The following is a 15821-nucleotide window of genomic DNA, read 5'->3' on the forward strand; positions in this document are numbered from 1 at the left end:
GCATCTGACAGCAGAGCATGACACCAAAACCTGAGCTACGAATGTCAGGTTTTGGCCCAGGTTGCTCACCTGGGTTAGGAAGAAAAATGTCTTCAGCATGAGCAACAAGGAAAACTGATGTTGACCCCTCCAAACCTACACTGAATCTCCCTAACAGCACTGAGAAACTGTGCCAACTCCCTTTCTAAACTGGAATACTACAACAAGCCATGTACTTTGAGGCAAGAACATGCATTCTCTACCACATCTATGTACACAGTGTCCTTTAGGAGGTGACATATGACATTGCCCTTTGCTATGGGGAAATGGCCTCCTGCTACTTCTTTACACGCTGTGACATCAGTGGTGTGTGTATTTCTTCCCTGCTGCAAGGTACTAATGAACTAGGTAAGCTGCTGAGAAAACATGACTAACCAGGGCAGTGAGTATGTTGGGAGGAATGTCCCCAGACATGAGGTATATATACAAGGAAACTGCTTTCACAGAACTCAGGTCCTCTCTGCCAGCTTTGCAACACTTGCTGGGTTTAGGGTTTCTTTTCTTCTGTACTGATTTCAGCTGTTTTATATACACAGTGTTGAAAGATCTACTCAGGAGCAACCCACTTTTTTTTTTTTTTAATTTACTTTTTCTTTTTCTTTTTTAATATCAGACAGCTTGAGAGAAAAAAAGCAGAATTGAGGGTATTCTCTGGATCAAAGGAGTAAGGCCCAAAAGAAATATGTTAAATAAGAAGTCTAAGTTTTTCTTTAATATGAAGAATTATACATGCCCCCTTTTTGATGTTCAGGTTAATCCCAGAATGTCAGTCTTGGAGACCAAAGTCTAGGAAAAATGTAGCAATACAAGTATAGCAAAGAGGGAAGAAACACTAACTCCTCTGTACCAGCTTTTAGAGTAAAACTGTGTCATGGACCACTTCCAACCTGCTGACAAATGCTCTTCAGAACCATTAAAGCAAATGCAGGTACAGACCCTGAATGTTCTCTAGGAGTGGAATAGTTCCTGAGATTTTACCTCTGTTTTTCTCAATGCCAGTCTAGAAGCAAGGTGAGTGTTGTGCTGCATGGTTTGGACGTGTGTGCTGTTGGAAACACTGCTGGGATGCAGAGGTGCAGCAGTGGTGTTTGCACACCTCAGCTTACAGTGTGCCGCAGGAGCCTCAATTACACCCAGTGGAGAATAAGGCATATTTGACATCAACACAGCAAATATTCACTTGCATTAAGCAACTGGATTGTAAACTACCATTTTTATGTCCAGTTTAAGAAATACCACAAAGGTCAAGCTGCTCCAGAAACACATTGCAAAACCAAGTTCTTGTTTCTAGTAGTTTGTGCTCTGACACTTCACCTAGAGGCAGTCCCTTATTCCATGCTGCTGCTTAGGAGACAGAGTGAGGGGAGAGATTTGTTCTGCTCCCATACCTGCCAAACCATGGGCTGCTCTGAGAGCTGGCATATTTCTCACTCACAGAGGGAGGTTATATAGTGTGCCTGGCAGAGTGACTACGTGCTGCTCTACAGGGAAGACAAAGCTCCACTTACTGGGCTTGCTTTATTCATTCACTTATTTATTTAAGCCTACATTCCCTATAGCGTTCACCCCAGTACGTGCCCCAGGGACCAAGCAGTGCAGGCACACTGCATCTTTTCTCTGTGCTTGTCCTGATTAGGAAGGCAAAGGGGATAAACATGACCTTGGTTAGCCTAGATGTTTAGCAGGTGCTTAAAGTCTAAGGTGTTGGTATTCAGCCGCTTTGCTCTCTGTAATGAGACCCCTACCCTGCAAGCACAAGCTTCAAAACGACTGGATTTTGGTTTTGTCTTTAACAAAAGTTTTTCCCGATCCCATGAAGTAGCTCATGGGTGTGCACAAGTCACACTCTCAAAAGTTATTTCATTAATCAAGTATATTGGATTAACCTAAACCAAGACTGATTGCAGTCTTTTAATGCAACAATACTGGGCTGTACTCTGAAGAGAGGGAAGAAACAGAGCTTTCAGAAACAAGTGCATTCTGTTTCTTTTTGTTGTTATTTGAGATACCAAGACAGGCTTATCTCACTTTTTGCAGGTGTATAGAAAAGTGATTTCAGGACAAATGCTGCTGCTAGCAGCCACTAGTTGGCATTATTGATACATCCCAGTAGGGAAGTGGTGCAATAAAAACATGGGCAGACAGCACATCGGGGAGCCGAAGTGGCTGCCTTGAGCTCACCTCGCAGCCTTCTCCAGCTCTGAGGCTGGTGGGTTACACTGAATTACAGCTCGGTCAAAGAAGGCTGAAACCAGCTGGATGTCTTCCCAAGGAGAGGAGGTGACAAGTGCTTTTTTCTTTGGTCACCACCCTGCCCCAGAGGAACTTTGGTTGAAGATGCCTCACAGGGTTTTGGTCACCACAGATGTTACGTAGTGTTTGGGCCAAAACCCATTAATGCTCAAGGTCTGCAGCATTAATAATTACAGTTTGTGGATGTAGCAATAATTTACCAGTAACTCTCACAGAAGCACTTTGAGAACGCAAGGCTGCTGTGAGCCAGCACATCTTGTGCAACCAATGGGTGTGTGTATATTTTTGAAAGAGCCTTTTGTTACGGAGCTTGGTGGAACTAGGCTTTGACTGAGAGTAGATTTATGCCAGGAGACCTGATAAATAAGATGTCACTGATGAAACAAGTATGAGCTGAAGTATCAAATTGTTGCCTGAAATGGATTTTGCTTGGCAAAAGGAGAGCAAGTCAGCAATTCAACCTTCAGGAGAGTAGAGAGTTTGGAATAGAAGAAGAAATTCCATGCCCTCTTTGCGGAAAAAACCAAACACAAAGACATTAAATTGTTTTATAGAAGAGTTTTCATTCATGGGTAGAGACTAATCTCCAATTAAATCCATCCCAAAATTGTTATTGAATAGCAAGGATAAAGGTGCTGCCTGTCCCTGCCTGCATGTGGTTTAGGAACCTTCTACGACACAGAACAACTACGATGAGACAAAGCCACTTTTGGTTTGAAATCTCTTTTACTCTCAACATTTTAAAGGCAATGGCAGGCAACTGTGATGACAAATCTAATTTTCTGGATTATCAACTTCTCAGATTTGCATTACCATCCACTTGTTGAAAGACAAGATGCATTTTGTAGTAGTTGTAGATCCTCCTGTGAGATTGAAATGAGTGGCTTTCTGGGCCCCCTGGCAGGGACGAGAACACAAAGGTCCATCAGTTGGATCCACTTTGGAAAGCTGAGTTGTGGGTCCTCCTGATGGCCACTGAATGTGCAAAGAGCATTCGTGGGCTCCAGGATCTCTGATCACTGAGTGCTTTTCAATGAGGAGAAAAGCATCTGCCTAAGGTTAAGGTATCACAACTGAGGTCTAAGGCTTGAAGAAGAGGGAATCATCTCTTTGCTTGTTTAAAACACACAGCCTCATTTAATAAATCCTCACTTGCATAAAATGCTTTGTTAAATGAGGGAGAAAGTGTGCTTGGGGGTGAGTTTCTGCTCGGGGAGCAAGTGAATTTTTACCTTTATTGGAGTATTTCTGCCACTACTTGGCAGGTGATTTTGTTTTATGGGTTCTACTTGCAAATTTCACTCTGGCTGCATAGGTTCAATCTATGGTGTAAAACAACAGTCTTTGGAGTAGAAACCTGCCTAGACAGTTTTCAGCAAAACCCTTCGTTCACTTGATGGTGGGAGAATATATTATTATTTGAATAATATAAAGCAATTCCCTCCTGCCTCCTTGTGGGCTGATTAATATAATTTCATATTGCACCTGACCCATGCTATTCAATACAATTAAAATATATAATTTATAGACCTCCAGTTTGCATAATATACTTTAGAAAGACCATGTAAGATCATGTTGTTTTACTACATATTTATTGGAGCAGCCACAGTTTTAAAAACATCCTAAATTCAATCTTGTGGGCAAAATTGCTCACTTGTATTTCAGAAGATGGTAACTTCAGTGGAAATGGGAAAGCAGAAATATTTCAAAAGTAGAAACCTGAGAAGTCTTCCTGTGAACATTGGTAATAACTCAGTGATGTTAACAGTAATCACACGGTTTCACCCACTTATGGTTTTGGCATCATTTGCTTTCTCACTTCTCCCCAAGAAGAAGGTCGAGGTGGCCTCGATCGAGAGGCTCTTGCCAACGCAGTACGGTGCAAGCTACAACCAAAATCACTCCTTGTCTGCCCCTACCTACTCCACGTCGGGTAAGAGGAACACAGATGACTATCTCAATTGTGAGTAACTGCTCACGTTCCCCTTCCCGCTGGATGCTGCTCATGGGATGCACATGACCAAAAAGTCTCTTTTCTTCCATGCCTGTGTCCTGGAGCCAAGGACCGGCAGGACTGTGGCAAAGTATGAGGGATGCCTGCCAATGGGGACTATGAGGTGGCATCAGAAGCAGGGGGATGTCGAGGGAGATTCTGCTCATTCCCACCTCTGCAGCTCTGTAAGAGGGTGGTGATTAGTGGTTGCATACGTTGTGAGCGAGGTTGCATCTGGACAATGGTCTCAGGCTCAGGTGTAGTCCTTGGGGTGTCCTGGGCAGGGCCAGGAGTTGGACTCGATAGTCCTCATGGGGCCTTTCCAACTCAGGACATTCTGTTATCCCGCGAAGCCCACGGGGGCAAGCTTGGACGACCGGGTGTGAGGTGGCACCCCAGAGCACGGCTCCCACCCGGCATCTCCCGGGCACAGGCAGCGGCCCTCACGCCCAGGCTCCTCCCGCCGCCCTTACGGGAAGCGCGGCCCCGCCCGGCGCGGCCCCTCCCGCGGGGGGCGGACCCCGTATAAGCGCGGCCGCGGCCCCGCGCCCCCAGAGCCGCCGCGCCGCCCGCCCAGCCCTGGCCGTGCCCGCGCCCGCTCCGCCGCCCGCCGCCCCGCGCCGCCGCCCGCCGCGCCGCACCGCCATGATCGTGGAGAGCAGCCGGGACGTGGCGCCCGATGGCGGTGACGGCGGCGCCCTCAGCAGCCCCATCAACCTCGCCTACTTCTACGGGGCCTCGCCCCACTCCAGCGAGGGCAGCTGCTCGCCGGCTCACTCCTCCGCCCCGGCCTCGCCGGGATCCGACTCGGACCTCTCGGTGAGCAGCCGCGGCGGCGGCCGGAGGGACCCCCGGGGCGGCCCCCGCCCCGCGCTGCAAGGTACGGCGGGTCCCCGCGGCGGCCCCGGCCCCGGGGGGTGGCGGGGAGAGCGCGGAGCCGCGGGTCCCGCTCCGTCCCCTCGGGGGCGAAGCCGACCGCCGATCCTCCTGCGTGTGAAAGCGGCCGAAGCGCTTCGTGCCCGGTGCCGTGGTATTGCCATCCGTGGAGCGGCAGGGCGGTCCCCGGGCAGCGGAGGAGCCGCACGCCCGTGGCATGGCGAAGGGGTACGCGGAGCAGCTCTCTGGCTCATCTCTGCTAAACCAGGCTTTAGGTGCCTTTCCACGAGAGTTTTTAGTTTTTAGGGTTTTTTTTTTGTTGTTTCTTTTTTTTCTTTTTTTTTTTCTTTTTTTTTTTTTTCTATATTTATTTGTTAAACGTGAATGAAATGGGTGGCTCGAGTTCGGGTTTTGTTTTCGTGTCTCCACAGTTGAACAACACATGGGGGGGGGAAAGCAGCACAGAGGACCTTTCCAGGGGGTCCGTGTGAAGAACTCCGTGAAGGAGCTCCTGCTGCACTTCAGGAGCAGCAAGCAGATGTCCTCGGGCCCCGCCACCGAGGAAAGCAAGGTAACCGGCAGCTTTCTGCACTGACAGGTTTGATTTTAATGGTTATTGAAGCTGGCAATAAAGCACTTTGCTGTAATGCTAGAAATGAGCTTCTGCTTTATCTGCTGTGGATGAAATCAGTGTTTTTCCTTTTCAACACATAATGGAAAAATGCAGCTGGGAAGAAATCAGAAAGAAGGTTTGTCATGAGAGAAGGAGGCATTTCAAAATGTTCTTAATAAGCTTTATTTTCTAAAAGGAATCTGGATAAAGATACATTTGTGTTGCGAAACCACAGAAATTCCGTGTTGGCTGGAATGAGATCATTCATTGGAAGGGTTAGGGATTTTTCTCAGATTTGTTTGTCATGCTGTTGCGCCTCTCTATGCAAAGCACACAGTGTAAAGATAGGCCCTTTCAGCCTGAAAGGACAAAAATTACAGGAAATTCTGAGAAGATTAAAGGGTGTTTTTGATTTGATTAGATTATTTTTTGTGAGTGTGTGTTTGAAAGCTTCCTAGATAAGTGTTTTCAGAGGAAGTTCTTTGCATAGGAAAGTTCACGGCATTTAAGAAGTGTAAAATTGGCTGAGTTACTAATGTTTCAAAAAAATCCTCTGGTCTCTGGAAGGAATAATGTATTTCTCTTGATTTTCTGGAGTTTTGTGGTATTACAACAAATGGTTTGAAAAGCCTAAAGAAAAACAGTGGGTTTTATTTAAGTTTCATTAAACTATTTCCATTTTCTAACCTTAATTAAAAGCAATTAAGTTAGGGTTAGACAACCACGTACTAGAATTATTCTAAGGTATATTCTGTGTTTATAGAAGGAGGTCATGGCTGCTCTCTTGTTGTTGGGGTTTTTTTTGGGGTGGATTGTGTTTTTTGTGTTTATTTGTTTTTGTTTATTTTCCCCCAGAGGTAACATTATAATAACAGAAAAAATTGGATTTTTCTTAACAGGCACAAGGAGGATTGGTGAACTATGAACCATACACAGGTAGATCTCTTTTTAATACATACCCTGCAGTAAAATTTTAAATCAATTGTAAGAGCACCTCTAAATGGATTCTAAATATATTTTCTTTTCATCAGAACTGAAGAGCATACTGGGCCACAGTGGCAAAAGAAAGGCTCCTGAGCTCCTTTCTGATGGACCTTCTTTCAAACGCCAACCAAATGTTCACCCACATCTCCTGGTAAGCTTGTAGTAATTTTTTCCGTGCCTTTATTTTTCAATTTGCTTTGTATGATCAGAAACTACTAGATACAGCTATACCTCTAACTTTCTGGGGCTTGTTTTGATTTGCCTTTGTTGTTTTGTTTTTTTTCCCCCTGCTGTCAGACCCCACCCCAGACACCAACTTCTATGGATAGCATGGAGGAGACACATAAAAGTGACCCAAAGCACGACAGCAGTTCTGATCTGCTTCAGAACATTATAAACATCAAGAACGAGTCGAGCCCCATTTCCCTGAACACGGTGCAGGTGAGCTGGTTGCACTCAGTCTCCAGCCACGGCTCGCCTGCTGAGCAGTACCAGGACAGCCCGGGAACACAGGCTTTCTCCCCGTCCCAGAAGTACCAAGCATTCCAAGACCACACCAGCCAGCATTTGCTTGATCCACCACAGCATTACCAGTTCCCTGCATCCCAGAACCAAGATTTGTCACAGAGTTATCCTTCAGATGCCTCCCTGGACTACAGGTCTTTTGTTGCCAGTGACCAGTCTCCTGCCTACCAGCAGAACACCTTTGAGAGCCATGAGCTGCCGTACTGCCCGTCACAGAGCTTCTCTTCCCTCTTGAATGACTCGGAAGGCTCAGACAGCATCTCCGGTCCCCTCCAGCCGCTGAGCAGTGCCCACCCGCAGGCTGAGGTTGCCCCTCACGCACCGAACTTCAGCTTGCTCTCCAGCAACGTCTGTGGTAGTCTGGAGCGCAGCATCTCTTTGGCTACTCTGAATGTCTCGCTGCCTGACCAAAACATTGCCAGAAGCACAACACAGCTGGGCAAGTCATTTTTTCAATGGCAAGTGGAACAGGAGGAGAACAAACTGGCTAACATCTCTCAAGACCAGTTCCTTGCCAAAGACGCCGATGGAGACACGTGAGTGCCGTTTATCTTGGTGTTTCTTCTGTGGGAGGTTGGGGAGTGTTTCTGTTTGGGTTTTGGCAGACTGTGGGTAATAGTGAAGCAGTTCAATAGCAATGTTTGTGTCACAAGTGCAGTGGTTTGGCTGATCAAGGGAAAGGTGCGGTGTTGCGGATGGCTGCAGTGCAGAGCTCCAGCACACTTCAGTATATGTATTTTCTAATTTCAGGTGCTTATTGTTAGACTTTGTTATAAGGGGAGGAAAACATTCTAACTTAGATGCTTTAAATTGCCCTGGTAAGAAAATACCCATGTTCCTGTCTCAGTTACACAGAGGAGATCTGAAGCTGGCAGCATAATATCTCTTCTAGACATTTGGTTCTCTGCTGTCTTGAGCCCTGGTTTGTGTCTGGTGGTGTAACTCTCTTGCCCCTCTTTCCTGCAGCTTCCTCCACATTGCTGTGGCCCAGGGCCGTCGAGCACTCTCCTATGTTCTTGCAAGGAAGATGGCTGCCCTGCACATGCTGGATATTAAAGAGCACAATGGCCAGGTGAGGTTCTGAAAAAAATCTTTGCACCTGCTTTTTGCACCTGAGTGCTTCTGCATGTCTGAACCCTGGGAAAGATGTGGTGAATGCTTATTTAATATTAACCCCAAGATTTAGCCTGCATACTAATATTAACCTTGAGCTATTAATGCTTCTTGGGATCACCTTGGGCTGATAAAACTATGTGCTCTGCTTCATTTGTCCTGGCTTCCTAGTATTCATAATCACTGCTTAAATAATACCAGGTAGCTAGGGCTTTTATTTGTTTTAGTTGCTCTTTCCTGTTACAGATCAGATGACTAATAGCTTAAATTTTCTTCTTGATGTTTGCAGAGTGCTTTCCAGGTTGCTGTGGCTGCCAATCAGCATCTCATTGTGCAGGACCTGGTTAGCTTGGGGGCTCAAGTGAACACCACAGACTGCTGGGGTAGGACGCCGCTGCATGTCTGCGCTGAGAAGGGGCATGCCCAGGTCCTCCAGGTAAGAGCCAGGCAGGCACAGCTCTGCCATGGCCATTGACTCTTACCCTTGGCATTAGCTGTGTTAGGTAACTCTGGAAACACCACCACACCAAAAAAATCCTTCCTTTATCTTTCTTGTTGGGTAGCCTTGTGAGTCTGTCCACATAGAGCTTAAAGTGGGACTGAATTTCTCATTAAGGCTCTCATCATTTGGAGTAATTTTGGGGGAATCCTCTAGTTTACCAAACCAAAACAGTAAGTCTCCTCTTAATCACAAGACCACAGAATGGTTTGTGTTGGAAAGGACTTCAAAGATTTTCTAATTCTAATGCCCCCTCTGTGCTCAGTGACACCTTTCACTAGACCAGATTGCTCAGAGGCTCATTCAGCCTGGCCTTGAACACTTCCAGGGTTGCTGTTACTTACTGCAATTTTATTACAGTTGTTGCAGTAAGACAATAAACAAATTTGAAGCAGCATGTGGTTTGGATAAGATGTAAATGTGTACCTGTTCCCACTTTTGTAGGCAATCCAAAAGGGAGCTATGGGAAGCAATCAGTATGTGGACCTTGAGGCAACAAACTATGATGGTGAGTAGTTAAGAGTTTATAATTTACAGAGTTACTGGATAGTACAGTGTTTTATAGCTACTGATGGGAATGCAATAAAATGCAATATTTCCTTTTCAGATGGAAATTTACAGGTGCAGTTGACATATCTGTCAGATGAAAGTGTGATTATTCTGTGTCTGTCAGGAGTTCTTTCCTCTTACATGTGATTCCTGTGTTTGGTATGGAGAGCATAGGTTGTAACTGGCCATTGTTAAAACATTGGAGTGCCAGCGTTATGTCAGTGGATACAGTAGCCAGAATCTGGCAGTAGAAAGCTGTTCTATTTGGACCCCTTTTCCATAAAACAGCTCTTTCTAACATACAGTTTGTAAAAAAATATATTTGAATATATTTTCAGTCCCTGTCACCTACAAATATGGAACCATTCCTGGGCTTAATGGGGTTAGAAGCTTCTTTATCCAACCTCTGGAACAAGCAGCCAGTCAATCCTTCTGTATTGCATTTGTTCAATTGTGATGATTTTTATGGGTTTTTTTTGATGTTCAGGTTTGACAGCATTGCACTGTGCAGTTCTGGCCCATAATGCTGTGCTGCATGAACTGCAGAACTGTCAGCCACCTCACTCCCCTGAGGTCCAGGAGCTTCTGCTGAGAAACAAGAGCCTGGTAGAAACCATCAAGATCCTGATACAAATGGGAGCCTCTGTTGAAGCGAAAGTAAGTAAAATGCCTTAGTCTGAAGTACCAGATCCAGAGAGAATGTGGAAACAGACTATGTCCCTTTCTCCCACGCTGCATTTATTACAAGGGAAGAAGACTAACTTGAAAGCTTCCCTACAGCTTAATTTACCCATATGGGATGAGAATGCTCCATTTATTCAGAGCAAGGTATTATCAATGCAAACGAACCCTGGGGAAGGAGGGAGGTGACAGTCTAATCTCTAGACTAGGAATGATGCTATGCTGGCTGCAGTGAGTGAGTGTTGTAAAAGTAAGAATATGTTTGGAGCACTCTGAGGTACCCATAGTAGGAGGGCGCTGATGACACCTTGTCTTGTTCTGCAAATTTTAATTAAAAACTGCTTACCCTTGCAGTTCAGGTCTGTGCCGTGCCAGACCATTACTTAGCCAAAATATCAAATATTACATTATGTAAGCTTGCCTGCAGATGAGATCAGGTTCCATTGTTCATTAGATGTTGATATTAAAATATATGTATTCAGATTCACTTTTGATGAATTGTAGTGCAAGTATGTTCACTCAACACTCTGCAGTTACTTTGCTTTCCTCTTACTATTTGTCTGCATGTTGCCCCTGGATAGGTGAAGCACCTGCAGAGAAGACTAAACAGTTCCTTTTTTTGATAGGATCGCAAAAGTGGTCGCTCCGCTTTACATTTGGCAGCAGAAGAAGCAAACCTGGAGCTCATTCGTCTCTTTTTGGAGCTGCCCAACTACCTCTCTTTTGTTAATGCAAAGGTATGGTGATTTTTCATAATACAGATAGAGGAAGAGAGGCTCATGCCTCCACTTTTCCTTCATGGAGTTGCTTTGTGGTCCCCAGGCTTACAATGGCAACACAGCCCTGCACGTGGCTGCCAGCCTGCAGTACCGTGTGAGCCAGCTGGATGCTGTGCGCCTGCTCATGCGCAAGGGAGCCGATCCCAGTGCCAGGAACTTGGAGAATGAGCAGCCAGTTCATCTGGTTCCTGATGGCCTTGTAGGGGAACAGGTAAAAAATTCATAACAGCCCTCTCCTTCCATCTGGCCCTGTCCACACAAAAGCTGTGTTCCACTCCAGAAGTTTCTTTGGGGGTTTTGAGTTGCAGCTTTCAAGGAAAAGATTTAGCAAATACCATTTTATTCTTTAGATCTTCAGCTTCAACACCAAGATCAGGCAGAATATACAGATCTGAAATTTTAGGTTTCATGTTATTTTTTCCATCTCAAAAGCTTTTACCTGTCAAGATAGGCTTTGTTTCTGTAACCCTGCAACATACTGGAGGCAATACTACTTCTCTTGCTCATCTCAGTATGGCCTGAGTTCATGCTTTTATTGCTCGTCAGAATTAGTAATGACAGTTCTTAGGCCTGAGTAACAGAGGAAGAAAATCACTTTTTCCTACTTGATGAAAAAACTGACTCTTGACCTAAGAGTAGTACCTTAAGCACAGCTGAGTTGCTGACTGTTGCCTTTCGTTGGTTCAAATGCTGTGAAGTGGGATCATTTCTGGTGTAACTGAACTCTGGATGTAGACTTGAATAAATGAATGCAAAACTGGATCTAGGATGGGTTTTTTTTCAGGACTCACTTCAAGATGATGAATACTGATGTTTCTGTCTTGTTCTCTTCTCCAGATAAGACGTATCCTCAAAGGGAAGGCGATTCAGCAGAGAGTGTCGCCGTTTTAGGCTCCATGTTTCTTGGAGTTCAGCAACTTACACTCACTGTCAGTCAGGCAGTCCTAATCTATCTGTAAATAGAGCATTTGCCTGGTGTGGGCAAATGTTAGTTGTTTCTGTGAAACAAAAGTATTTTGTTCACTATTATATAGTGGGTTACGTAAGAGTGAAAAAGCCCCAAACGCAGCAATCAAATTCCTCCAGCCAAAAGGGAATGCTTCATTCCCAAGTATGTGGAACATTTTCCTGGCTCTCTGTATTTTCTGTATTTCACAGCTGTGGCAAGACTGATTTTATTTAAACAGCCATACAGATGACTTCTAGGCTAGGGCAATTCTTTGGGAATTTTTTTTTAATTTTAGAGAAGGCTGATACAGGTCAAAATTGCAGAGATTGTTTTGTGTTTTTAGTCACACTTAAATGCAAGAGAAATTAAATATTTTTGAAGTTAACATTTATTTATGTAACTTTGCGGCTTTGTTCCAGTATCTAGTGCAGGATTGTATATAGTCACTGACATTATTGTACAGCTGTATAGTTCTAAGAATGTATTGATCACTTGGGGAAGGATCTGAAGAAACAAGTGCCTTGATCTTCAACTTGCAAATTGCATGCAGAGTTACAATACTATACTCGTGCAAATCGGGTAAATTCTGTTGCTCTGAAAGACAGAGGCTGGAAAGTAGAGTTAAGATAGATTGTCCCTGGCACTGATTTGTGCGTACTTTTGGAGTTGTGTAATAAAACATGAAAAGCTGTGCTTCTTCAGGGGACTGTGTCAGTTTTTCTTGTACCCAGTAGGGGTTTTTCTTGTGATAGAACAATAGATTGAGAGAGGAGGATCATTATTTTTATAGTATGTACTGTTAATCCTGATTCAGTGAAAGTGTTTGGCCTGCACTTCACTGTTGATGCATGCTGAAATCTCACAATGTTAATTATAATACTTCAACATGTGTGAGCCTTACTAGTGTTGATGGGGCTTAAGCACATGCACAAGTAGCTTGCTGAATTGGGCTCTAGTTAATTCTAGAGACTTAAAAGTTTTCCACCTTCCAAGCAGAGTTAGTCCATTTATGGTTTTACCTTATAGGTATAGTGGCTAGCAAAGTAATATTTGATGTTAACAGTTTTTCTATTTTTTAATAATTATTAATGGAAAATGTATACTAATGATGCTGTATACTTGTGTTCTGTTGGATAAAACTTCCTCCTGTCATTTTCTTAATGATCCATGCTGGGCTGTAATCCAGTAATATGTTCTCTGTATGGTCTTTGTTCTTAAACTGTTTTTTTCATCACATGCAGTTCTCTGTTGTAACCATTTAATTAGTCTGATTATGCTGTTTTGGCAAAGTATGTCTTGTAGACAAGCTAAATGAAAAAATCTGATATGCAAAGGCTTAGTTGCAATGTATTTCTTGAAGGGTTATGTGTAACTTGTGTTTGAATAAACATGCTCATTCAGTTTTGGTGGTTACTGTGTGTGATACAAATAATGACATAGTCAAAAGCTTGAGGTAAAACTGATTTAGCATGGTAATAGTATGAGGCTGAAAAGCCATTTGCTGAGATGAGATGAATTTTTACCATCGTGTTGGTTATTCTTTCTCTTGTTTGATGCTGTTGTTCTGGGTCATGCACTGTGTGCTTGTGTTGTCTGTGAACTGAGTAGGTGTGCCCCAAATCAAATTAATAGTCACCAGGTTGGAACCTGAACACTTATCCCTGCATACTGGAAAAAATGATAGCAGTTCTGACAATGTTGTGGTCTCCCCATGTCTTCCCTGCCTTGGTCCTCAGTTCTGGCAGCTTAGGCACAAGTGTCACCCTAGCACAGGTGACAGTCTTTGTTAGGAAATAGGGCCATACACATGGGGGTGGGCTGTCTGCCTCACATGGGGTGATGAGGTGGTTCTGAGCTGGCAGTGACCCTTCAGGGGGGAAGAGCTGTTGTCTCAGCTGAGGATGGAGCTGGAGAGATGGCAGTAGTTGAGAGAAAAGTGGATGCAGCATTGGGATCTGTAGGAAAGGAAGAAAACCAAGAGGGCTTCTATGTAACTGTATGAACCTGCTGTCCAGCTTGCCTTACTGCTGCTTGTGCTGAGGGTGAAAGTGTAGGAATTGGAAGAGACCCAGAGGTGTGGAAGAGCCTCCTTGCAAGGAGCAGCAGAGTAAACAAGGACAGTCCTGCAGAGCCAAGACAGGCCAGAGAACCTGAGTGTGGATGAACTCACTCTTCCTTCCAGCATGAGAGCTGGAAGCTATTGATGAAGGTACCATGCACACAACAGGCAACAGGAAACAGAATTGAATTTCTTATTGGGATATGCAAAGATGAAATGGCCCCTCTTTATGTGAACAGCTAATTGTGTCTAGATTGTGTTGAAGCTGCTGTCATCTGTTCCTCTCACTGCACGTGACCCTGCCTTGGCTATAACATTTTCTATTTGTGGAAGGAACCTGATAGTACTGTTCCAGTTAATTTTCATTTTCTTTATAAGAGATGATTACACAGGAGAAAGAGTTGCTGATGACATATTCTGCCCCTTCAGATCAGCCTGATCTGACTGCCTGGCACTCCTTTCTGCGTGGCATTGACTGAGTCATCTCACATAGGGATTAAATACCCTGGGCTTGTAAGTTTGGCACATGTTCAGTCAGTGCTTGAGCATAAAGTAGGTGAGAGGCATTTAGCAAGCAGTGTGGTGCTTTCTGTGGCACTTGTGCCCTTCTGGAAGGGGCACTCCTGGCACTCTAAGTTAGAAGATTCCTCGGGGGAGGCTCTAGTGTTTGAAACTTACTTCATCTGCCTGGAGCGTAATTTCATTGTCTGGAGAGTTCAGTAGGTAATTTCACCAGAAAGCATCCCTGCTCTGACTCATTTTTCTCTCCTATGATCTCAGGAAGGTCTGACATTTCTGACCCAATTTAACTAGCTAATCGAAGCAATTCCTTTTTACTGAAGGCCAAGTGACACTAAATATTTAACACGCTACTAAGATTTCCCTGATAACTTATGATTCTTGGAACTGTTGAATAGCTTTTATTGATGTGGATGTAGGGTCACCATTTATTTCACTGGTTGCAGTAGAGACAGAAGAGAGACTCTGGCTTGGTTCCAAGTAAGATTATTATGATACATGGTGCTTTGTTCCCAGGATGTTTCTGATTTGTTTGTCTAAGTAAGCCAAACCTCAGTAAAGGGCTGCTTTTTGATTTTTGTGGGCTATTCATCTGGTTGGAGTTGTGGAAGGTGGCAATCCATGATTTACAAGAAATGTGTTCTGCTTCTGGAGATGGAAAATGTGCATTTCCCACATTTACTGCTCATTTTATATTTTTATCAGAAAACAAAAACACAGCCAGGAAGTACGTTCTTAGAGAGGTTGGGTGTGGTAGAACTGACTGTGAGGATATGACATGAACTGCTTGTTCATCTTAACTGACAATTTGCTTGTCTGGTTGCCTTTCTTTTAAAAATATATATGCCCTTCTGTGTAAGGGAAGAGCTGAGGCTGGTTAAAGTGCAGTGAACACACAAAGAACAGGTTCCTGCAATTAAGTACCTGCCAAAAATTGACCTGGTCTTTCAACACATTCAAATCTTTCTACTGTTATCTATTACTTTTCCTGAGTGTTTGGTGATATTCTTGGCCTGAGATACTGATGGCTTGGGAGGAAATGCTCATCTGTACACAGAGCCTATATGGTCAGTTCTTTTCCTGGCAAAATTTCCTGACTGTTCTTTGCAGTATTTCTTTAGATTTGCTTCCTGATAGCAAAAAATCTCAAGGCAGCAGTCATGAAATTGGGAACCACATTAGTGCAGAAGTGCTACACCTGAGGTTGTCTCTCTTACAATAGTGGAATTTAGACACTGGTTTCTTCTCCAGGTAGCTATCTCAGTCTTGCTGGAGAAGAGTAAAATATCTTGGGCGGTGTTTTCCTAGTGTCTGTTTTCAGCTTTTGTTGTTGAGGCTGTCTCAGTAAATCTTTGTTTTACCTGATAATCTTTACCTCTTTATCTCCTAG

The 15821-nt window shown here is 44.2% G+C and overlaps 1 protein-coding gene across 3 annotated transcripts in view; it reads left to right on the forward strand.

Annotated features, from left to right (window-relative positions):
- Window positions 1-13266, forward strand: part of NFKBIZ (NFKB inhibitor zeta) — a 16568-nt gene extending 3302 nt beyond the window's left edge. The window contains exons 2-13 of one of the 3 annotated variants that reach the window (XM_038135741.1): window positions 4126-5165; window positions 5593-5732; window positions 6674-6710; window positions 6806-6909; window positions 7056-7819; window positions 8250-8355; window positions 8686-8832; window positions 9340-9403; window positions 9932-10101; window positions 10752-10862; window positions 10948-11115; window positions 11742-13266. In XM_038135741.1, coding sequence (XP_037991669.1) covers window positions 4931-5165; window positions 5593-5732; window positions 6674-6710; window positions 6806-6909; window positions 7056-7819; window positions 8250-8355; window positions 8686-8832; window positions 9340-9403; window positions 9932-10101; window positions 10752-10862; window positions 10948-11115; window positions 11742-11795 — 2100 coding nt within the window. In that variant the 5' untranslated portion in view covers window positions 4126-4930 and the 3' untranslated portion in view covers window positions 11796-13266. Of the gene's footprint in view, window positions 1-4125; window positions 5166-5592; window positions 5733-6673; window positions 6711-6805; window positions 6910-7055; window positions 7820-8249; window positions 8356-8685; window positions 8833-9339; window positions 9404-9931; window positions 10102-10751; window positions 10863-10947; window positions 11116-11741 lie in introns of those variants that run through there. The other 2 variants (XM_038135758.1, XM_038135750.1) reach the window with 2 other exon arrangements.
- Window positions 13267-15821: the final 2555 nt, after the last annotated feature.

The sequence above is a fragment of the Motacilla alba genome, chromosome 1, assembly GCF_015832195.1.
Source record: "Motacilla alba alba isolate MOTALB_02 chromosome 1, Motacilla_alba_V1.0_pri, whole genome shotgun sequence".
Classification (NCBI taxonomy): Eukaryota; Metazoa; Chordata; class Aves; order Passeriformes; family Motacillidae; genus Motacilla; species Motacilla alba.